The following is an 18,484-nucleotide window of genomic DNA, read 5'->3' as shown; positions in this document are numbered from 1 at the left end:
AAGATTTCACCGGTACCACTGTGCAACAATAGACGAAATCGTTTTGCAGCACTGCCAGCCGCTGTCATTTCACCAGCCGTCACATAATCACTCACCACACATTTAGACTGCAAATTGTTTTTCTACCATTTCTAGTTATTTCTAAGTAAATTGCGAGTGGATATTGCTTTCAATATGTTAGCCCGCGCTATCCGAGTGCGCCCCATGGTGCGGGGCATCGCCTCGGCGTCAGTGTGGACCCGGAATCGTCCCATCCAGAGTTCCCTGATGCAATACTGCCGGGATCGGTCGTTGCGTCTCCAGCGGTTCAACGGAGCCAATTTGATAGTGCAGCGCTTCTACAGCCGCAAACGGGATGATTCCAACGGAGATATTATTATGGGACCCGATCTTATGTCCGAGCAAGATCCCCATCTTCCGGCAACTGTGGCGGTGCCGGACGTGTGGCCACATGTCCCGCTGTTGGCCATGCGCAAGAATCCTCTCTTTCCCCGCTTCATGAAGATAGTGGAGGTAAGATTTCATGCCACTGGAGGGATAACTACTCCCTATCATTAATTGATTCAGTCAGCAAGCTTTTAATGAGCTAGACTTCTTTTTAGTGTTTAAAACATATAAAAGCACGCCCTAATAATACTTTTTTTTGGCTTTGAAAAAATCCGATGTGCTAATAGGTATCCAATCCCATCATCATGGATCTGCTGCGTCGCAAAGTCAAGCTGAATCAACCTTACGTGGGTGTCTTCCTTAAAAAAACTGATGGCGAAGAGGAGCTTATCACCAATTTGAATGATGTTTACAATCTCGGAACATTTGCCCAAATCCAAGAGCTGCAGGATCTCGGTGATAAGCTGCGCATGGTTGTGGTGGCCCACCGTCGTATTCGGATAACAGGTCAGGTGGTAGAGGACGTGCCAACTCCTAAGCCCGGTAAGCATGTTTTCCACACACCCACTAAGCGCCCAGATGTGTGACCTATGTTTCTGCCCTTAGTGAAAATGACAACTTTGCATTATCCTCTATTTAATATAAAATTACAAATCCCAGCTGAAGATCAAAGCACTGATCAAGCGGATGCGGCACCTATAAAATCAAGGTCCGACCCAGCCCGAAAGCCCCGTGGCCGAATTCCCAGGAGTCGGACCGGAAAATCACGTGAATCGGCGGCTGCTGAAGAACTTGTACAAAACCAGACTCTGGAGCCGCCACTGAAATCAGGCAAAGTCGAGTCATCGAGTTTGCCAAAGCCTCCAACAGAAGAAAAGATAGTGGAACCTGAGACTGGAGCGGAAGAAAATGTTAATCAATCTGCGTCCAGCGCCCAACCTGTTCTTATTGTAGAAGTGGAGAACGTTAAGCAACCGATTTATAAACAAACGGAAGAGGTGAAGGCATTAACTCAGGAGATAATCAAAACTCTTCGGGACATAATCACAATGAATCCCTTGTATAGGTATGTTCAAAAATGATACAAATACCATGTTTATCTGTCATTAATCATACTTTTCAGGGAGAGTCTACAGCAAATGCTGCATCAAAATCAACGAGTTGTCGACAACCCCATATATCTGTGTGATTTGGGAGCATCCCTTTCCGCTGGAGAACCAGCTGAGCTGCAAAAAATCCTTGAGGAAACCGATGTAATTTATTTAACCGATGTAATATAGGAAATATATATCTCATATATGTATCACTATTTCAGATCCCAGAACGTCTGCAGTTGGCCTTAACTTTACTGAAAAAGGAGTTGGAACTCTCAAGACTGCAACAAAAAATTGGACGCGAAGTAGAGGAAAAAGTCAAGCAGCAACATCGCAAATATATACTTCAGGAGCAGTTGAAAGTCATCAAAAAAGAACTGGGCATTGAAAAAGACGACAAGGATGCCATTGGTGAAAAGTACCGCGAAAAGCTGAAGGATAAGGTGGTTCCCGAAGCTATTATGACGGTTATTGATGAAGAGCTCACCAAGCTGAACTTCTTGGAGAGTCACAGTTCCGAGTTTAAGTGAGTTCTACTGAATACTTTGAATTTAGCTAAACTTATATGCTCCTACTACTTTTTTTTAGTGTAACTCGCAATTACCTCGACTGGCTTACTTCCCTACCTTGGGGCGTCATCAGCACCGAAAATCTCTGCCTGGAGAAGGCCACTGAAACACTAAACGACGATCACTACGGAATGGAGGATATCAAGAAGCGTATTTTAGAATTTATTGCCGTCAGTTCCCTCAAGGGCTCTACACAGGGCAAAATCTTGTGCTTCCATGGACCACCTGGTGTGGGCAAGACAAGCATAGCAAAGTCCATTGCGCGCGCTTTGAACCGCGAGTACTTCCGATTTAGTGTGGGCGGCATGACAGACGTGGCCGAGATCAAGGGACATCGCCGCACATACGTGGGCGCCATGCCGGGTAAACTGATTCAGTGCCTGAAGAAGACCAAGATTGAAAATCCTCTGGTACTCATCGACGAGGTGGACAAGATCGGCAAGTAAGTAAAAGGCTTTCATTAAGATATACTGTAATCTAATAAATATCTTCTTTCAGGGGCTATCAGGGAGATCCTAGCTCAGCATTGTTGGAGCTACTAGATCCCGAGCAGAATGCGAATTTCCTGGACCACTACCTCGATGTGCCGGTGGATCTCTCGCGAGTGCTCTTTATCTGCACTGCTAATGTGATCGATACTATTCCCGAGCCGTTAAGAGATCGCATGGAATTGATTGAGATGTCTGGGTATGTTGCCGAAGAAAAGATCGCCATCGCTCGTCAGTATCTGATGCCACAAGCAATGAAGGACTGTGGATTGACGGACAAGCATATCAACATTTCCGAGGATGCCCTGAACATGCTGATTCGCAGTTATTGCCGGGAATCCGGGGTGCGAAACCTGCAAAAGCATATCGAGAAAGTTATTCGCAAGGTGGCCTTCAAAGTGGTCAAAAAAGAAGGCGAGCACTTTCCGGTTAACGCTGATAACCTGACCACATTCCTGGGCAAGCAAATCTTCAGCTCAGATCGCATGTACGCAACAACACCGGTGGGTGTAGTCATGGGTCTGGCCTGGACGGCCATGGGCGGTTCATCGCTTTACATCGAAACGTCAAGGCGTCACATTCGCCAGGGTGCAAAAACAGATCCGAATACTGTCGCCGGATCGCTGCACATCACCGGAAATTTGGGAGATGTCATGAAGGAGTCGGCCCAAATAGCCTTAACGGTGGCGCGCAACTTTTTGTATTCGCTGGAACCCAATAATCTGTTCTTAGAGCAAGAGTAAGTTTTTATTTTTGATTTGTCTTTTCCTAGTTTCGTTATTTTATATATTTCCCTTACAGACACATTCACCTCCATGTTCCTGAAGGTGCCACACCGAAAGACGGTCCCAGTGCTGGCATCACCATTATTACAGCGCTCGTTTCGTTGGCCACTGGAAAGCCGGTGCGCCAAGACATCGCTATGACGGGCGAAGTATCCCTGAAGGGAAAAGTGCTACCCGTGGGTGGTATTAAGGAAAAGACGATTGCAGTAAGTAAAACAGAAATAAATGATTTATTTAAGTGTAAACCATAAATCTCCATCATTCAGGCACGTCGTAGTGGGGTGAATTGTCTTATTCTGCCTGTGGATAACAAGAAGGACTTCGAGGAGTTGCCCACGTACATTACAGATGGTCTGGAGGTTCACTTTGCCACCACCTACGAGGATGTCTACAAGGTAGCGTTTACCGATGTAACCGAAACGACAACCAACAATGTTGAAGAGCAGGAGCCGCTGCAGAAGCTCTCCAGTGCGGCCGCTGCTAAGTCGGACACGTGGCCTTAGTCTTAGATTTAGCTTGGGGGTGTAACGGGTGTTGATAGTTTTTATAAATATCTATCGTTATCAGGTTAATTAGTGTATTTAGACCATAGCATTTGTTAATCCTAATGCCAAGTAAATTGAATGTACCATCGAACTGAAGAAAGTACTGCTTATATCCTAGACATCAGCATTAGCCAAAATCCAGTCCAGGTAGCGATCCACGCGAGTGTAGATACCCGGACGACCCCGCTGTCCGCAGCCGACGCCCCAGGACACGATGCCGATGGTGACCCAGCGTTGGTTGGGTAGTTGTACCAACAGTGGACCTCCGCTATCGCCTTGACAGGAGTCCTGACCTCCTTCCGGAAATCCAGCGCACATGGCAGTGTCCGGAACGTGCTGCACAAATGACGAGCGGCAATCGGATTGCTTCCAAACCGGCAGATTAACCTGAAGATAGGAGTGATAAATATTTTCTTATTTTAAACAAGTTTCTTTTGCTTAAATTGCTGAAACCAATAAAAAACGCTGTATATAAAATGAACTATATTCCGATATGCGACCCACCTCCATGAGGATGTTAGAATGAGGACCGCCAAACTTCTGGGTGCCCCAACCGGTGACAATGGCGTTTCTGTCCGACCAATCCTCGTTCACGGGCGGCATGCAAACTGGCCAGATGTAGGTGTTGAATATAGTCGCCCTGTCGATCCTGACAAGGGCAATATCATTGTCGTAGTTCTGTGGATTATAGTCGATGTGGAGCACCATGTTGGCAATCCGGAAATCCCTCGCCCTCGTCTCATTCAGCATATGCGTGTTGTACTCGCCCAGACGCACAAAGATGTCCTCCTTGTTCTTCTTGTAGATGCAGTGAGCGGCAGTTAGGACATGGCGGTCGGTGATCAGGACACCACCGCACCAAACGAAGGGCAGACCCTCCTGCAACAGGGCCGCCATCCAGGGCCACTCGTCTGGCTCCGCGGGCCGTCCACCGGTGAGGCGGGGAAACTGCCTGGAGGTGATCCCACAGCCTCGCTGCTCCGGCTTATTAACGATACGCGGCTCATCACTGTCCGCACTGGTCACGAGTTGCGGACCAAATCGGTTGCTCGTCGACTGGTCAGTGCAGCAAATGCCTATGGAGCTAAGATAAACATATACGTTTATATAATACAGGGATGCCAAGCCCCCAGGAAGAAACTCACATACCTTTTCTCAATGATACACAGCTGGGAGACCAGACGCCAGACATCATTTTTAAGTTCTGGCATGCGACAGTAGATAATGTGGCGACATCGGCCGGATTCGCCCAATGGAGTGCTACATGCTCCGTAATCCTTGTTCTCCTGCGTTTATCATTTGTAGATACCATACTGATATGGATGCATAAGTCACAAACTCACCAGCAATTGCGAGGTGGGAGCCTGCCGCTTGTTTAGGCGATGTTGGGATAGGAAACTCACGACGCGGTTTTCCCCAGTGCGATTTTCGTGTACCTGATTCTCCGACTCCCCCCATTGAAACTCATCATTATCGCTGAAGTCGAGAAGATCTGGATGGTATACGAAAATCTTTAGGTTTGGTCTACATTAGATTCTTGGAATTTGTCTTAGAAATATCAATTATGTGGGTGAAATGAGTCTTTACTTTGCTATTAAATGGATATGTTGGTATATAAACCTATGCCTGACTCACCCATAAAATCACTGGATACTGTCTTGGCGATTGTACTCTGCGGGATATAGCCAAGTAAAATCACGAATGCCCAAAGAAAGACGTTCATTTTGAATTATTTTCGCGAGTGCAGTGGGACTTTTAATCGCGTGTCGCTTCCGTTGCCCGCTGAATCAGTTCTGTTTTGGCAGTTCTCCAGCCAGCTAAAGCTACTGCTCCGATATGGAAGCCGAGCTCAGATACTGCCTTAGATACTGCTGTTGAACCTGTTCGATGCGTCGACACTATGGGGTTTTCCTGGCTAATAAAGCGTCTCCACTCTATGCTCAGTTCCCAGGTGAAAGCTTTATGGGATGAGAACCGCTAGCGTTATAGTAGGTATTATATAATACTCCGAGCTAATCCGAGCACTTGGCTTATCTGCAGGGCGGAAAGCGAGCCACTGAAATGCCGTCCCCTTAAATGCCTCCTCTGAGCTTAGAGACCCAATTTGGTGTATTATCTCAATGTTGCTGGCAACATCTTGGCAACATGTTGCCAGGGGCGAGTGGTGCCCATGATGATCAGTTTGGATTCTCCGAGGCGAACGTGATGTGCATCGCAAATGATCCGGTTCGGTGGGTTTTGATTCCATAGAAGTATCATCTCCGAAATACTAAGGAAGATTTTATAAGTACTCAGTTATATTCTCTATTTAATTGCCTTTTGACGCTTGCACATCAAAGTAGTAATAATAAATCAATTGCACGGCAGAACCGGAATCGAAGAAAATATTTGCGATGCACGGTTTGATTGACTCTGCAGAAATGATTTTAATGTCTTAATTTGACACCCAACCCTTTAACATTTTAATATAAGTTAAGAAATAGTATTGGATGATTAGCAGAGGCGAAGGCAATGGTATCGGGTGGGATTCAGCTGGATATTATGTCATTTTGTCATAAGAAGAATATCAAATAAATGTACTAAAAAATATGTTTAAAATAGAAAGCAGCAATTAAATAATTAGTCAAAATATCCTTGAAGAATATTAAAAATATATTAATTTTAATATTATTTCGAACATATTTCTATATTTATATTATTTAACAATTTTTATGGGTAGAGCACTTGATTTGAAATTCTGCGAATATTATATGATATATGTACATATATACATCGCTTACCCACTTTATCCTGTAAATTGGTTTAGGATTTATTTATTATTTTTTAACAGGTATCTCTAAAATTCGACTATTGTACAAATACAACTCCCTAGTGAAGTCGAATGGCGTGCGAGTGCGTTACTTAATTACTAAACCCTGCGATTTAATTACCACCTTTCCCTGCCACCATGACCACCTATAAAACTCTCCTACGACATGGTTACTCAACGTATTTAGCTTTCCGCCGCCATGAAGCATTGGAAACGACGCTCTTCCGCTGTTTTCGCGATCGTCCTGCAAGTGCTGGTACTCCTGCTACCCGATCCTGCAGTTGCCATGACGATGGAGCAGTTCTTGACCTCGCTAGACATGATCCGCAGTGGCTGTGCGCCGAAGTTTAAGCTCAAGACTGAAGATCTCGATCGACTTCGCGTGGGTGATTTCAACTTTCCGCCATCGCAGGATCTCATGGTGAGTGCCACTTTCATTTCGCAGGCACCAGTGTTTGAATCCTTTATCCTTTTAGTGCTACACAAAGTGTGTGTCCTTGATGGCGGGCACTGTGAACAAAAAGGGCGAGTTCAACGCGCCCAAGGCCCTGGCCCAACTTCCGCATCTGGTTCCCCCGGAAATGATGGAGATGTCCAGGAAATCCGTTGAAGCTTGCCGGGATACACGTAACTACACTCCCACTTACCTTCCATAGCTTTACGTATATATAAAGGTCCATATATCTTGCAGATAAGCAATTCAAGGAATCGTGCGAGAGGGTCTACCAGACGGCCAAGTGCTTCTCTGAAAACGCCGATGGTCAGTTCATGTGGCCTTAAAAATGTTTCTGGGAACTAAGTTCATTCGGGTTCATCCTTTAGTGACCAATCTTTAGATGATTGTCTTAATATCAATGTTTAAATCATCAAATAGAATTGGAAAAAGGAAAGTTAGCTTTGGCAAGCCGAAGTTTATAAGCCCTTTCAGTAATATGATGTTGATTAAATTAAAACCAAAATTTAAAAAGAACTTATGTATACAGAATAACATCACTTTATGATTAAAAACAACGAAACTGTAATTTGTGTTCTATTGTTTCATCCGACACTCAATATATGACAAAGTCTTTCGATTCTGATTGAATCAAAACTGAAATTAAACATATATTGTCAAAGTAGTGAACAATAACACTTTAACATCAATAGCAACAAAGGAAATTTTGTTTAAATTATTTTTCCGATTATTTATATCCCCACAATTGACTGAATTCGATACAAAATCTGAAAGGGTATTTTCAATCTTTTTTTGAAAGCAATCTTTAATCATATATTTAAAAACCTTTTTGTAGTTAAAAATTGCAACCCAAAATATAAACACTCCGCATTGATTTCAAACATGTTATAGTTTATTGCTGATATTATTAACTAAATACAACGGTTTTATGTTCGCATAACGCACACTTATACATTTTGTAATCGATAAACATCCAATTGGCTTAGCAACGCATTCAAACTTAGGGAGATCTTTGCATTCAAGTGGTTACAAAATAAATGCAAATCTTATACAAAATGGTTGCCTTGCAAATCTGCGTACAAAGTTCTCTCGTTAGGTGTGTATATATGTATCGTAATCGATATCGTAAATTTCGGATTCGGTGTAGAGTAGTGTCATGTAGATCTCTCCAAAAAGGGGCTCACAAAAATATATCCGATTAGAGCGTGTGTGCGGATTAGTTGATGAATTTGATGAGGATGTTCGAGGAAACCTGTGTAAACAACTAAGAGTCTAATGACATTCACACGTATATATAGTAGTTAGTACATTGTATATAAAATCAGTACACATTAATGCTTGTATATTGAACCGTTTGTTGTTAGCTGCTTTGGTTTGGAAATACTTTTAACTGCTACACACACACATCTAAATTGGTTGGTGGTTCCGTACACACCTATAGTCATACACATACACATATAGTTAGGTATATAATTTGATATATCGTAGTTATAATTAGGTGGAGATTCGGGGCAAACCCTCGTCGATTCCACTGGGATTGTGTAATGCCGTTGATTGTGTTGTGATGTCTGAGAGCTGGAGAGTGTATACAAATGTCGTATATAGGGGGTTTCTCCGTTCATAACTAGCCTAGAAGTTGCTTGTGCTTCGAGTTGAGTTTTCGTTAACATTACCATCTGGGATCACATTTGGGTATATCAAACAATAAAGTAGAGAGCTAAAGCTTTTCCATCAGCCCTGTTCCATGCAATTTTAAGATTCCTCTTGCAGGGCTTATAATCTTACACCATTAACTTGGTGGTCGTCTTCAAGGGGAAGACGTGGAATTTGTGGTTTGTGCCTAAGACGTTTGAGCGAAGAAAATGCTTCTGGACAAGATCCATTAAGGTGGCGGTAGGACGACAGTAGAGGATTGCTGAGTAAAAGTTCTGTGTTCAGGGAGGGCTGTTTTTAATTTTGATTATGTTTTCCCATTGCATGGACAACCATTGTCCACTATTGCTGGCTTAGTCCATCAGTCGAACGCCGGCTTGAACGTCATCGGCCATGCTGACTCCCTTCTTTTTCTTGCCCTCGCCGGCGGGCTTCTTCTTGGTCAGGACTAGGGTTTCCGGCTCATCCTGCGACTGCTGTCGCTTGCCATTACCGCTGGCTCCGCCGCCTCCTCCTCCGCCGCTGTTGCTTCTCAGCTTGAAGCGCGTCGTGGCCGCCGCCGCATTGTTGTTGGCGCAATTGCATATGGCATCGAAGATCCGCACCACGAATCCCCGGGCGCGATTCACCACCTTGCCGTTCTTAAAATCTGGTATGGCGAAACCTGAGAGATTAGTGCATGCGAGGCGCAGAGAGTACAAAAATACGGAAATAAAGATCAGTGATACGCAAAATACAAGTTAAGTGCAACAAAATATGGTCATGCAATCGAGCTGGCTGGGTTTGGGAAAATGGGTGAAAATGGCGTGCGAGTGCGTTTATATATTCTAAATTATATGTTTTCCACCGTTTTAATTGCCACCTGTTAACAACCAAGAAGGAGGCCCAAAACGGTCGCCCTGTCATCAGTTAGTTGGTTCCGCCGCCCACTTTTATCAAACAAGTTCAGAGAAACTTTTTAAACTTGAAAAGTTCGTGATAACATTACGCGAAGGTTCTCTTAATTTCAGCACGAAGATTCCACTTTCCTAAATATTTGCAATGTTTGAGATGTAAACCTCATCCACCAACTTTGAGCCTAGGCACTCTTAGTTGTCAAGCGAGTTCATTGTCACGAAAATCCTCGATACAAAAATACTTAGGCAAGACAAAGAAAAGGATTTGTGCACAAGAGTCTATTCAGCAGCCAGCACTTGGCGAGGATTGGCGCTGAAGTGCTCAAAAGGGAAAAGCCATACACTATCCAAATAGCCAAGAAGCGAAAAGTACTGAACCACACTGCGTATACTTACTCGGTCGTTTTTCCTTGCCCTGCAAAGGAAGTTACAAGTTAGGTCAGTTAGTTCGTAGACGAATATTAGATATGTGTGCTCAACCTGTTGCGATTTCTGGCTCTCAACTGCCCGCCTGTTGGCCTCCGTCTCAGCCCGCAGGAGCACATCGTCGAGCGCCTCCCGCAATGCGGCCATGTTCTGGGGATTTTGCTTGAAGGCCTCAATTCGTGCCTCCAGTGACTCCGTTTCGATTCCATCCACGCTCTCCGGAGACGCTGGCTCGGGATCCGCAAATCTGGCATGCATCTTTTCTGGGTTTTTGTGAGAATTCCTCGTTATCCTTTGAAAATGCTGACAGTGACGCTCCGAGCTTCGCCTGTCCTGCGTTGGGTATCTACAAGGAGTGTTGAGCAGAGCTCTTTGTGCGTTCGCCCAGCAATGTGCTGGAGAAATCAATAGCAAGCCACTTGGGGGCCCATACCCGCACATGCGTGCTGACTGCGTGGGCAAGCTTTCGATTCATGGGGTGGGAGAGCAGTCAGTTGAGTTCAACAGTTCGCTATTTACAGAACTGTAGCTTAATATTTCTATGAGGAATCCTTAAATAATGTTTCTTTTTTGCTTGCTAAGAAGGACTAAATCCATTTTACACAAAAAGTATGAAAATAATGATTTAATATGGTTTCTCTTTGTGTGGTTACATCTTTGGGGGGAGTAACCCGCATTTGCTGTTTTATTGCATTCAAAATGATAAAATGTAGACTACGAACTAAGCTGGCTACTCCAAGTGCGAGAGATCGTCCAGCTCGGGCGGTGCGCGCACAATCTCCGTCTCAATGATCAGCGAGGTGGCGTCTAGGGTGCTCTGAAAGATTGAACTGTTATACCATCAACTGCTGGCGCTTCGCTACCGGCAATAACACACACATTCTCGCTGCTCCGCTGTGCAGCCGCTAGTAGGCTGCCGCTGGAGCTTGAATTCGAGTTGGAGGCACTGGCAGCGTTGGAGGCCGCGGAGAGCACCACGCTGTGCGGGGAGCTGCCACGCCGCACCACCTTCGCCTGGCCCTGCTGCGGCGAGTTCTGGGTGACTATCACAAACTTTTGCGCTGGCTGGTTGGCCTGTATGGCTCTTATTTGCGGCAGGGACGAGACTCCGGGACTTCTAAAACAGAAGAATATTCAACCGCTTAGTATGGTCATAAAAAGACATTAAACCAACATGGTCTCCATCATGGAATCAAATGCTTGGCTGAAATTTTATTTTGTGCCTAAAAGTGTTATTTACCCCTGTCTCTGTGTGGTGGGCATGGACACTCGTCCGATGGTGGTTGCTGTTTGTGCTGCACTCGTGATGGGTGCCGTGTTGATCGTGTTGGATGACAGGGTTACAATGCTTGAGGCGGGCGCATTTCGAACTTTGACTACTGCCTGGCACAGCGACGGCCCCAGGAAGCCAAAGTCGTTCTTGTAGTCCTCCGCTGTATCTGGTGCTGAGCGCATTTGCCTGAGGATCGGGGGACAGCACTTCTGGAGCATGGCGCGAATGTGACCTGCTGCTGTCTTGTCAGTGTTGCTGATTGAGGTGCCGAGCAGGTGAGGTTCAATGCGCTCCGATATGAACTTAAGGCGGGGTATGATGAAAACCTTTATGACTTCGCCTCCCAGTTCCGAGAGACCCGCAATAGAGCCATAGAGCGAGGACAGGTGGGTCTTGTCGTTCTGCAGGGCCTTGCTGAAGATGCTGAAGGGTGAGAAAATTTATGTTAAAAGGTTATTTAATTTAAGTGGGTGTGATTTACCGGGTGACACGGGTTTGCAGATTGTTGGTTAGAGTGTTGAAGTTCTTGCAGATTTGAGCCATCAGTCGGGAGGCAAAGTCTCGCAGGGCCCAGTGATTGTCCAGCTCCGGGCGCATACACAGCTGTTTGGACACTATGCACGTCATCACCGAGGGTATCAGTTCGTGGAGCTATGCGGAGACAACATCGTTTTTATAAGCAACGAAGAACAATACAATAAGAAATTACTTACGTATTTCTCCAGAAACAGCGAAGGATTGTCCAGAAGCGCACGAACCATGCGCATGAGGTAAATAAGCAACGCCAAGTTGTTCTGAACCACATTGACCTTAACTCCCTCCGCAATGAAGGTGCACATGCGGGGAAGCATTTCGTGCAGGCCGGGATCGGATCCCAGCGACTGCAGCGCTTCACCGCGCCGCGGCTCATCAGATCCCACGCACGCCTCGGTGATCTCCTTGTAGTACAACTGTTGCTCCACGGACAACTCGTGCGTGGCCAGTTGCTTGACATGAATGGTCTCCACGTTTTTCAGCTTGTGTACCTTGCCGGTGGTGGGTTTGCCGGCCGCATCTTTGTTTAGGCCTTGATCCATCTTAATAACTGGATTGACGGAGTCCAGTAACTGGGAATCCTTCGAGAGCGGAGGTGGGTTTTCGGGCACAGTGGGTTGCACTCCCTCCACAACAAACCAATGGGAGCGCAGTGTGAGATCCAGGGGAATTTTTACAGAGTTGCTGGATGTGATTTCTCCCAGGTCGATTTCCTTGTCCTCGGTGAAGTGCAGCTCCCGTCCTCCGCCAGATGCGAAGCGGAATGGAATGAAGTCCTTGGCTACGAAGCCGTACTGCGGCTCCACATTTCGCACCTTAAGGGCCATGTCGATGTCCCGCACTGAGAGCTTCTGCCGCTTGGCGTGGTTCATGAATTTGGCCGAATCCTGCACAATCCTCTTCAGCTTGATGGACACATCCTCGGCTAGTTCTTTGGCGGCGTCATCCGACAGGGAGCCCACTCCGATGCTCTCCGCGATCACCTTCATGGACTCCGCCGAGATGCTGGAGCCGTACAGCATGCTGCTGGAGGAGCTGTTCGATTTTGACAGTTTTCCACTCATTTTCCAGGTTTTTACAAATAAACAAATAATAATAGCCGAGCTGCTCGGCCAGTGTGTACACACCGCGAAGAGAAAACCTAGCTATTCTGGCTTTTTTTTATCGTTTCATATCGTCGGCTAAAATTAGTTTTATGGTCACTTAAAATCTGGCTATTTTCGAGTTTATGTAAGAAATACATTCCTATATTAAGCATTTAGTTACAATAGTCAAAAAAGTATCGTTGTTCAAAATATAAGAATTTAGTCAGCCCTAAACAGAAATAAAAATAAAATTGTAATTAAATATAAATCGGGATATGGTTAATTCCGCAAAAATTAAAGATATATATATCTCTTTATTTATTTTAATATAAATATTATTTAGTATTAAGATAACAAATATTACTGGTTTCATATTGTTTTATAATATTTATATAAATTATGTAAGCTAGTTTTGATTAGAACTCCTTGCAGCTCACGGTAGATTACGATAGTTGCCAGCGAAATTCCGCCGCACGGTCACATCGTCGCGCAGACATCACGTACACGCCAGCTGGGCACACTGAAACGCAGTCTTTTTCTTTATTTATGTTCGTAAATTTTTGGTTGCCTGGCTTTTTGTTGTTGCGCCACATTAACAATAACAATTGATGCGCCCCGCCACCGCCCACGAGTCGCGAAAAAAGTGAAGTATCGGTACCGCGGATTAATGTGCCACATGCGAGAGGCGTTGCAACGTTGCGTCGTCGTCGGGCGTCGAACAAAGCAGTTTTTGGGAAAGTGAAAACGGCGCCATTTTAGAAGCAGGCAAGCCACGGCCAAAGGCTCAAGAAAAGTGCAAATGCAATGTGTGCAGCCATAGATTGTCCTTTAGGCACAAACAAAACCGACTACTGAGGTCGCGAGTGAAGGTGCTAGCCCAGAAAACAATCAAGCGTAAGTGTGATGTGGGTAATGGTTTTTTTTTGGACGATGTCGCCGCGGTTTGACCTACTTTAAATGCGATTAAAAGTGCCACCATATCGAAAAAAACACTTGGCTAACAAAAGCGAACCTTTGCAGCTCCCCCCAGCGACTCCAAAATATGAGCTGTGGCCAAAATGAGACGGCAGCAGCAAAGGTTCTGGAAACGCAACGCGCACAAGAATCCGGCAGTGAAAATGAGGCAAGTCTTTCAAATGGCACCCATATGTAAGGCTATATGTAAAGTGTGTTGTTGTCCGCAGGAAACCGATTCCATTACGGATCAATCGAGCCAGTCGAAGTCGATCAAGTCAGCCACCCAGTTTAGCGTGCAGCGTTCGGACACCGATGGCCTGCGAATGAGAATCTCGGCCATCCGCCCCCCGTCAGGAGTCCTTGCAACCAAGAAACCCCCAAAGTCCAGAAAAATGTCCACCCAGGACACCGAGTCTGGCTGCTCGGAGGCCAGAAATAGAGTAGGCAGCAAGAAAGTGAAGGTCAAGCGCAAGAAGCTGGCAAGTGCCAGTGGGATTAGTAAATCGGACAAAGTGTCCAAGTCTAAGAAGTCACAGATCTCGGCATTTTCCTCGGACTCAGAGGACGATCTGCCCTTGAAGGTGCACCAGCAGAGAGCTCCTCGAGTGCTGCTCAGTGCTATCATCCAGGCGGCACAGTCGGCCAGCAAACCCACCCTGGATATCGGAATCTCGTCCAGCGACAACGAGTTACCTAGCCTTGTGCAGGCGGCTATCAAGCGAGTGGAGAGCGATACGGAGGACACCACTGTGGAAGGAAGTTTCCGCAAAGCGGCCAAGGACAAGAACCTACCCCAGTACCAGTCAACTTTGCTGCAGGACTTCATGGAGAAGACTCAGATGCTGGGGCAGACCGTCAATGCGAAGATTGCGGAGGAGAAAGTGGCTAAAGCTAAGGAGGAGACCCTAGTCCAAACAGCTGTTCCTCGAAAGCGCAGAGGTAGACCCAAAAAAGTGGTTCCCACAGTTCCTGCCCCAGGAAACTCTGGCCCTGCTATAAACGAATCTGCCGATTCGGGTGTGATAAGCACCACTAGCACTACGCAAAGCACTACTCCCTCCCCGAAAATGCAAAATGAGAATGTTGTGCCCACGGGATCGCTGCCAATCGCCTCCAGCAGCAAGCCTAAGATCGACATGGCGTATCTAGACAAGCGAATGTATGCCACCGAGCGGGTGCTCTATCCACCGCCCAGGAGTAAGCGGCGGCAGAACAATAAAAAACGAATATTAGATATGTGTGCTCAACCTGTTGCGATTTCTGGCTCTCAACTGCCCGCCTGTTGGCCTCCGTCTCAGCCCGCAGGAGCACATCGTCGAGCGCCTCCCGCAATGCGGCCATGTTCTGGGGATTTTGCTTGAAGGCCTCAATTCGTGCCTCCAGTGACTCCGTTTCGATTCCATCCACGCTCTCCGGAGACGCTGGCTCGGGATCCGCAAATCTGGCATGCATCTTTTCTGGGTTTTTGTGAGAATTCCTCGTTATCCTTTGAAAATGCTGACAGTGACGCTCCGAGCTTCGCCTGTCCTGCGTTGGGTATCTACAAGGAGTGTTGAGCAGAGCTCTTTGTGCGTTCGCCCAGCAATGTGCTGGAGAAATCAATAGCAAGCCACTTGGGGGCCCATACCCGCACATGCGTGCTGACTGCGTGGGCAAGCTTTCGATTCATGGGGTGGGAGAGCAGTCAGTTGAGTTCAACAGTTCGCTATTTACAGAACTGTAGCTTAATATTTCTATGAGGAATCCTTAAATAATGTTTCTTTTTTGCTTGCTAAGAAGGACTAAATCCATTTTACACAAAAAGTATGAAAATAATGATTTAATATGGTTTCTCTTTGTGTGGTTACATCTTTGGGGGGAGTAACCCGCATTTGCTGTTTTATTGCATTCAAAATGATAAAATGTAGACTACGAACTAAGCTGGCTACTCCAAGTGCGAGAGATCGTCCAGCTCGGGCGGTGCGCGCACAATCTCCGTCTCAATGATCAGCGAGGTGGCGTCTAGGGTGCTCTGAAAGATTGAACTGTTATACCATCAACTGCTGGCGCTTCGCTACCGGCAATAACACACACATTCTCGCTGCTCCGCTGTGCAGCCGCTAGTAGGCTGCCGCTGGAGCTTGAATTCGAGTTGGAGGCACTGGCAGCGTTGGAGGCCGCGGAGAGCACCACGCTGTGCGGGGAGCTGCCACGCCGCACCACCTTCGCCTGGCCCTGCTGCGGCGAGTTCTGGGTGACTATCACAAACTTTTGCGCTGGCTGGTTGGCCTGTATGGCTCTTATTTGCGGCAGGGACGAGACTCCGGGACTTCTAAAACAGAAGAATATTCAACCGCTTAGTATGGTCATAAAAAGACATTAAACCAACATGGTCTCCATCATGGAATCAAATGCTTGGCTGAAATTTTATTTTGTGCCTAAAAGTGTTATTTACCCCTGTCTCTGTGTGGTGGGCATGGACACTCGTCCGATGGTGGTTGCTGTTTGTGCTGCACTCGTGATGGGTGCCGTGTTGATCGTGTTGGATGACAGGGTTACAATGCTTGAGGCGGGCGCATTTCGAACTTTGACTACTGCCTGGCACAGCGACGGCCCCAGGAAGCCAAAGTCGTTCTTGTAGTCCTCCGCTGTATCTGGTGCTGAGCGCATTTGCCTGAGGATCGGGGGACAGCACTTCTGGAGCATGGCGCGAATGTGACCTGCTGCTGTCTTGTCAGTGTTGCTGATTGAGGTGCCGAGCAGGTGAGGTTCAATGCGCTCCGATATGAACTTAAGGCGGGGTATGATGAAAACCTTTATGACTTCGCCTCCCAGTTCCGAGAGACCCGCAATAGAGCCATAGAGCGAGGACAGGTGGGTCTTGTCGTTCTGCAGGGCCTTGCTGAAGATGCTGAAGGGTGAGAAAATTTATGTTAAAAGGTTATTTAATTTAAGTGGGTGTGATTTACCGGGTGACACGGGTTTGCAGATTGTTGGTTAGAGTGTTGAAGTTCTTGCAGATTTGAGCCATCAGTCGGGAGGCAAAGTCTCGCAGGGCCCAGTGATTGTCCAGCTCCGGGCGCATACACAGCTGTTTGGACACTATGCACGTCATCACCGAGGGTATCAGTTCGTGGAGCTATGCGGAGACAACATCGTTTTTATAAGCAACGAAGAACAATACAATAAGAAATTACTTACGTATTTCTCCAGAAACAGCGAAGGATTGTCCAGAAGCGCACGAACCATGCGCATGAGGTAAATAAGCAACGCCAAGTTGTTCTGAACCACATTGACCTTAACTCCCTCCGCAATGAAGGTGCACATGCGGGGAAGCATTTCGTGCAGGCCGGGATCGGATCCCAGCGACTGCAGCGCTTCACCGCGCCGCGGCTCATCAGATCCCACGCACGCCTCGGTGATCTCCTTGTAGTACAACTGTTGCTCCACGGACAACTCGTGCGTGGCCAGTTGCTTGACATGAATGGTCTCCACGTTTTTCAGCTTGTGTACCTTGCCGGTGGTGGGTTTGCCGGCCGCATCTTTGTTTAGGCCTTGATCCATCTTAATAACTGGATTGACGGAGTCCAGTAACTGGGAATCCTTCGAGAGCGGAGGTGGGTTTTCGGGCACAGTGGGTTGCACTCCCTCCACAACAAACCAATGGGAGCGCAGTGTGAGATCCAGGGGAATTTTTACAGAGTTGCTGGATGTGATTTCTCCCAGGTCGATTTCCTTGTCCTCGGTGAAGTGCAGCTCCCGTCCTCCGCCAGATGCGAAGCGGAATGGAATGAAGTCCTTGGCTACGAAGCCGTACTGCGGCTCCACATTTCGCACCTTAAGGGCCATGTCGATGTCCCGCACTGAGAGCTTCTGCCGCTTGGCGTGGTTCATGAATTTGGCCGAATCCTGCACAATCCTCTTCAGCTTGATGGACACATCCTCGGCTAGTTCTTTGGCGGCGTCATCCGACAGGGAGCCCACTCCGATGCTCTCCGCGATCACCTTCATGGACTCCGCCGAGATGCTGGAGCCGTACAGCATGCTGCTGGAGGAGCTGTTCGATTTTGACAGTTTTCCACTCATTTTCCAGGTTTTTACAAATAAACAAATAATAATAGCCGAGCTGCTCGGCCAGTGTGTACACACCGCGAAGAGAAAACCTAGCTATTCTGGCTTTTTTTTATCGTTTCATATCGTCGGCTAAAATTAGTTTTATGGTCACTTAAAATCTGGCTATTTTCGAGTTTATGTAAGAAATACATTCCTATATTAAGCATTTAGTTACAATAGTCAAAAAAGTATCGTTGTTCAAAATATAAGAATTTAGTCAGCCCTAAACAGAAATAAAAATAAAATTGTAATTAAATATAAATCGGGATATGGTTAATTCCGCAAAAATTAAAGATATATATATCTCTTTATTTATTTTAATATAAATATTATTTAGTATTAAGATAACAAATATTACTGGTTTCATATTGTTTTATAATATTTATATAAATTATGTAAGCTAGTTTTGATTAGAACTCCTTGCAGCTCACGGTAGA

The 18,484-nt window shown here is 46.2% G+C and overlaps 7 protein-coding genes across 11 annotated transcripts; 3 read left to right on the top strand and 4 right to left on the bottom strand.

The window, feature by feature from the left end:
* The first annotated feature begins 53 nt into the window (after window positions 1-53).
* LOC6738712 (lon protease homolog, mitochondrial) lies at window positions 54-3,964 on the top strand. 2 transcript variants are annotated; one of them, XM_002085477.4, is made up of 9 exons: window positions 54-513; window positions 675-930; window positions 1,048-1,453; window positions 1,511-1,640; window positions 1,703-2,007; window positions 2,070-2,492; window positions 2,549-3,277; window positions 3,340-3,529; window positions 3,590-3,964. In XM_002085477.4, the coding sequence occupies exons 1-9, from the start codon at window positions 175-177 to the stop codon at window positions 3,824-3,826; spliced, it is 3,015 nt and encodes a 1,004-aa protein (XP_002085513.1). In that variant the 5' UTR covers window positions 54-174; the 3' UTR covers window positions 3,827-3,964. The 2 variants fall into 2 exon arrangements, with proteins under 2 accessions (XP_002085513.1, XP_016032528.1); XM_016169244.3 differs by having other exon boundaries at window positions 994-1,453.
* Window positions 3,887-5,928, bottom strand: LOC6738711 (trypsin-1). Its single transcript, XM_002085476.4, has 5 exons — window positions 5,504-5,928; window positions 5,212-5,360; window positions 5,018-5,154; window positions 4,373-4,952; window positions 3,887-4,255 (listed from the first exon to the last, which is right to left on the bottom strand). The coding sequence occupies exons 1-5, from the start codon at window positions 5,589-5,591 to the stop codon at window positions 3,983-3,985; spliced, it is 1,227 nt and encodes a 408-aa protein (XP_002085512.1). The 5' UTR covers window positions 5,592-5,928; the 3' UTR covers window positions 3,887-3,982.
* A 923-nt stretch (window positions 5,929-6,851) lies between these two features.
* On the top strand, window positions 6,852-7,718 carry LOC6738710 (general odorant-binding protein lush). Its single transcript, XM_002085475.4, has 3 exons — window positions 6,852-7,098; window positions 7,154-7,304; window positions 7,369-7,718. The coding sequence occupies exons 1-3, from the start codon at window positions 6,877-6,879 to the stop codon at window positions 7,455-7,457; spliced, it is 462 nt and encodes a 153-aa protein (XP_002085511.1). The 5' UTR covers window positions 6,852-6,876; the 3' UTR covers window positions 7,458-7,718.
* A 283-nt stretch (window positions 7,719-8,001) lies between these two features.
* On the bottom strand, window positions 8,002-10,364 carry LOC6738709. Of its 2 annotated transcripts, none has more exons than XM_039294150.1 (3): window positions 10,161-10,364; window positions 10,077-10,095; window positions 8,002-9,448 (listed from the first exon to the last, which is right to left on the bottom strand). In XM_039294150.1, exons 1-3 carry the CDS (start codon window positions 10,362-10,364, stop codon window positions 9,138-9,140), a joined length of 534 nt encoding a protein of 177 aa, XP_039150084.1. In that variant the 3' UTR covers window positions 8,002-9,137. The 2 variants fall into 2 exon arrangements, with proteins under 2 accessions (XP_039150084.1, XP_039150085.1); XM_039294151.1 differs by having other exon boundaries at window positions 8,002-9,433.
* A 352-nt stretch (window positions 10,365-10,716) lies between these two features.
* Window positions 10,717-13,092, bottom strand: LOC6738708 (transcription initiation factor TFIID subunit 6). Of its 2 annotated transcripts, XM_002085473.4 has the most exons (5): window positions 12,093-13,092; window positions 11,861-12,030; window positions 11,347-11,802; window positions 10,986-11,223; window positions 10,717-10,923 (listed from the first exon to the last, which is right to left on the bottom strand). In XM_002085473.4, the coding sequence occupies exons 1-5, from the start codon at window positions 12,975-12,977 to the stop codon at window positions 10,837-10,839; spliced, it is 1,836 nt and encodes a 611-aa protein (XP_002085509.1). In that variant the 5' UTR covers window positions 12,978-13,092; the 3' UTR covers window positions 10,717-10,836. The 2 variants fall into 2 exon arrangements, with proteins under 2 accessions (XP_002085509.1, XP_016032525.1); XM_016171726.3 differs by having other exon boundaries at window positions 10,717-11,223; window positions 12,093-13,091.
* A 362-nt stretch (window positions 13,093-13,454) lies between these two features.
* On the top strand, window positions 13,455-15,789 carry LOC120284815 (histone-lysine N-methyltransferase ash1-like). Its single transcript, XM_039294149.2, has 3 exons — window positions 13,455-13,892; window positions 14,019-14,121; window positions 14,183-15,789. The coding sequence occupies exons 2-3, from the start codon at window positions 14,041-14,043 to the stop codon at window positions 15,314-15,316; spliced, it is 1,215 nt and encodes a 404-aa protein (XP_039150083.1). The 5' UTR covers window positions 13,455-13,892; window positions 14,019-14,040; the 3' UTR covers window positions 15,317-15,789.
* Window positions 15,760-18,135, bottom strand: LOC120284814 (transcription initiation factor TFIID subunit 6). Of its 2 annotated transcripts, XM_039294147.2 has the most exons (5): window positions 17,136-18,135; window positions 16,904-17,073; window positions 16,390-16,845; window positions 16,029-16,266; window positions 15,760-15,966 (listed from the first exon to the last, which is right to left on the bottom strand). In XM_039294147.2, exons 1-5 carry the CDS (start codon window positions 18,018-18,020, stop codon window positions 15,880-15,882), a joined length of 1,836 nt encoding a protein of 611 aa, XP_039150081.1. In that variant the 5' UTR covers window positions 18,021-18,135; the 3' UTR covers window positions 15,760-15,879. The 2 variants fall into 2 exon arrangements, with proteins under 2 accessions (XP_039150081.1, XP_039150082.1); XM_039294148.2 differs by having other exon boundaries at window positions 15,760-16,266; window positions 17,136-18,134.
* Window positions 18,136-18,484: the final 349 nt, after the last annotated feature.

Source organism: Drosophila simulans, chromosome 3L (genome assembly GCF_016746395.2).
Source record: "Drosophila simulans strain w501 chromosome 3L, Prin_Dsim_3.1, whole genome shotgun sequence".
NCBI lineage: Eukaryota > Metazoa > Arthropoda > Insecta > Diptera > Drosophilidae > Drosophila > Drosophila simulans.
This window is presented reverse-complemented; position numbering and strand designations above follow the sequence as displayed.

What these genes read in the sequence shown, in the direction of transcription:
- LOC6738708 (XM_002085473.4), bottom strand. Translation starts at nt 12,977, where the DNA reads ATGAGTGGAAAACTGTCAAAATCGAACAGCTCCTCCAGCAGCATGCTG. An exon ending in CCCACCACACAGAGACAGGG is followed by an intron (nt 11,224 to 11,346) that starts GTAAATAACACT and finishes CTTCTGTTTTAG; the next exon opens with AAGTCCCGGAGTCTCGTCCC. An exon ending in CACAGCGGAGCAGCGAGAAT is followed by an intron (nt 10,924 to 10,985) that starts GTGTGTGTTATT and finishes TCAATCTTTCAG; the next exon opens with AGCACCCTAGACGCCACCTC.
- LOC6738710 (XM_002085475.4), top strand. Translation starts at nt 6,877, where the DNA reads ATGAAGCATTGGAAACGACGCTCTTCCGCTGTTTTCGCGATCGTCCTG. An exon ending in CGCCATCGCAGGATCTCATG is followed by an intron (nt 7,099 to 7,153) that starts GTGAGTGCCACT and finishes TTATCCTTTTAG; the next exon opens with TGCTACACAAAGTGTGTGTC. An exon ending in TGAAGCTTGCCGGGATACAC is followed by an intron (nt 7,305 to 7,368) that starts GTAACTACACTC and finishes TATATCTTGCAG; the next exon opens with ATAAGCAATTCAAGGAATCG.
- LOC120284815 (XM_039294149.2), top strand. Translation starts at nt 14,041, where the DNA reads ATGAGCTGTGGCCAAAATGAGACGGCAGCAGCAAAGGTTCTGGAAACG. An exon ending in AATCCGGCAGTGAAAATGAG is followed by an intron (nt 14,122 to 14,182) that starts GCAAGTCTTTCA and finishes TGTTGTCCGCAG; the next exon opens with GAAACCGATTCCATTACGGA.
- LOC6738711 (XM_002085476.4), bottom strand. Translation starts at nt 5,591, where the DNA reads ATGAACGTCTTTCTTTGGGCATTCGTGATTTTACTTGGCTATATCCCG. An exon ending in AGTATCCAGTGATTTTATGG is followed by an intron (nt 5,361 to 5,503) that starts GTGAGTCAGGCA and finishes TATACCATCCAG; the next exon opens with ATCTTCTCGACTTCAGCGAT. An exon ending in CTGTGTATCATTGAGAAAAG is followed by an intron (nt 4,953 to 5,017) that starts GTATGTGAGTTT and finishes TGTTTATCTTAG; the next exon opens with CTCCATAGGCATTTGCTGCA.
- LOC6738709 (XM_039294150.1), bottom strand. Translation starts at nt 10,364, where the DNA reads ATGCATGCCAGATTTGCGGATCCCGAGCCAGCGTCTCCGGAGAGCGTG.
- LOC6738712 (XM_016169244.3), top strand. Translation starts at nt 175, where the DNA reads ATGTTAGCCCGCGCTATCCGAGTGCGCCCCATGGTGCGGGGCATCGCC. An exon ending in GCTTCATGAAGATAGTGGAG is followed by an intron (nt 514 to 674) that starts GTAAGATTTCAT and finishes ATGTGCTAATAG; the next exon opens with GTATCCAATCCCATCATCAT. An exon ending in AAATCCTTGAGGAAACCGAT is followed by an intron (nt 1,641 to 1,702) that starts GTAATTTATTTA and finishes TCACTATTTCAG; the next exon opens with ATCCCAGAACGTCTGCAGTT.
- LOC120284814 (XM_039294147.2), bottom strand. Translation starts at nt 18,020, where the DNA reads ATGAGTGGAAAACTGTCAAAATCGAACAGCTCCTCCAGCAGCATGCTG. An exon ending in CGCTGTTTCTGGAGAAATAC is followed by an intron (nt 17,074 to 17,135) that starts GTAAGTAATTTC and finishes GTCTCCGCATAG; the next exon opens with CTCCACGAACTGATACCCTC. An exon ending in CCCACCACACAGAGACAGGG is followed by an intron (nt 16,267 to 16,389) that starts GTAAATAACACT and finishes CTTCTGTTTTAG; the next exon opens with AAGTCCCGGAGTCTCGTCCC.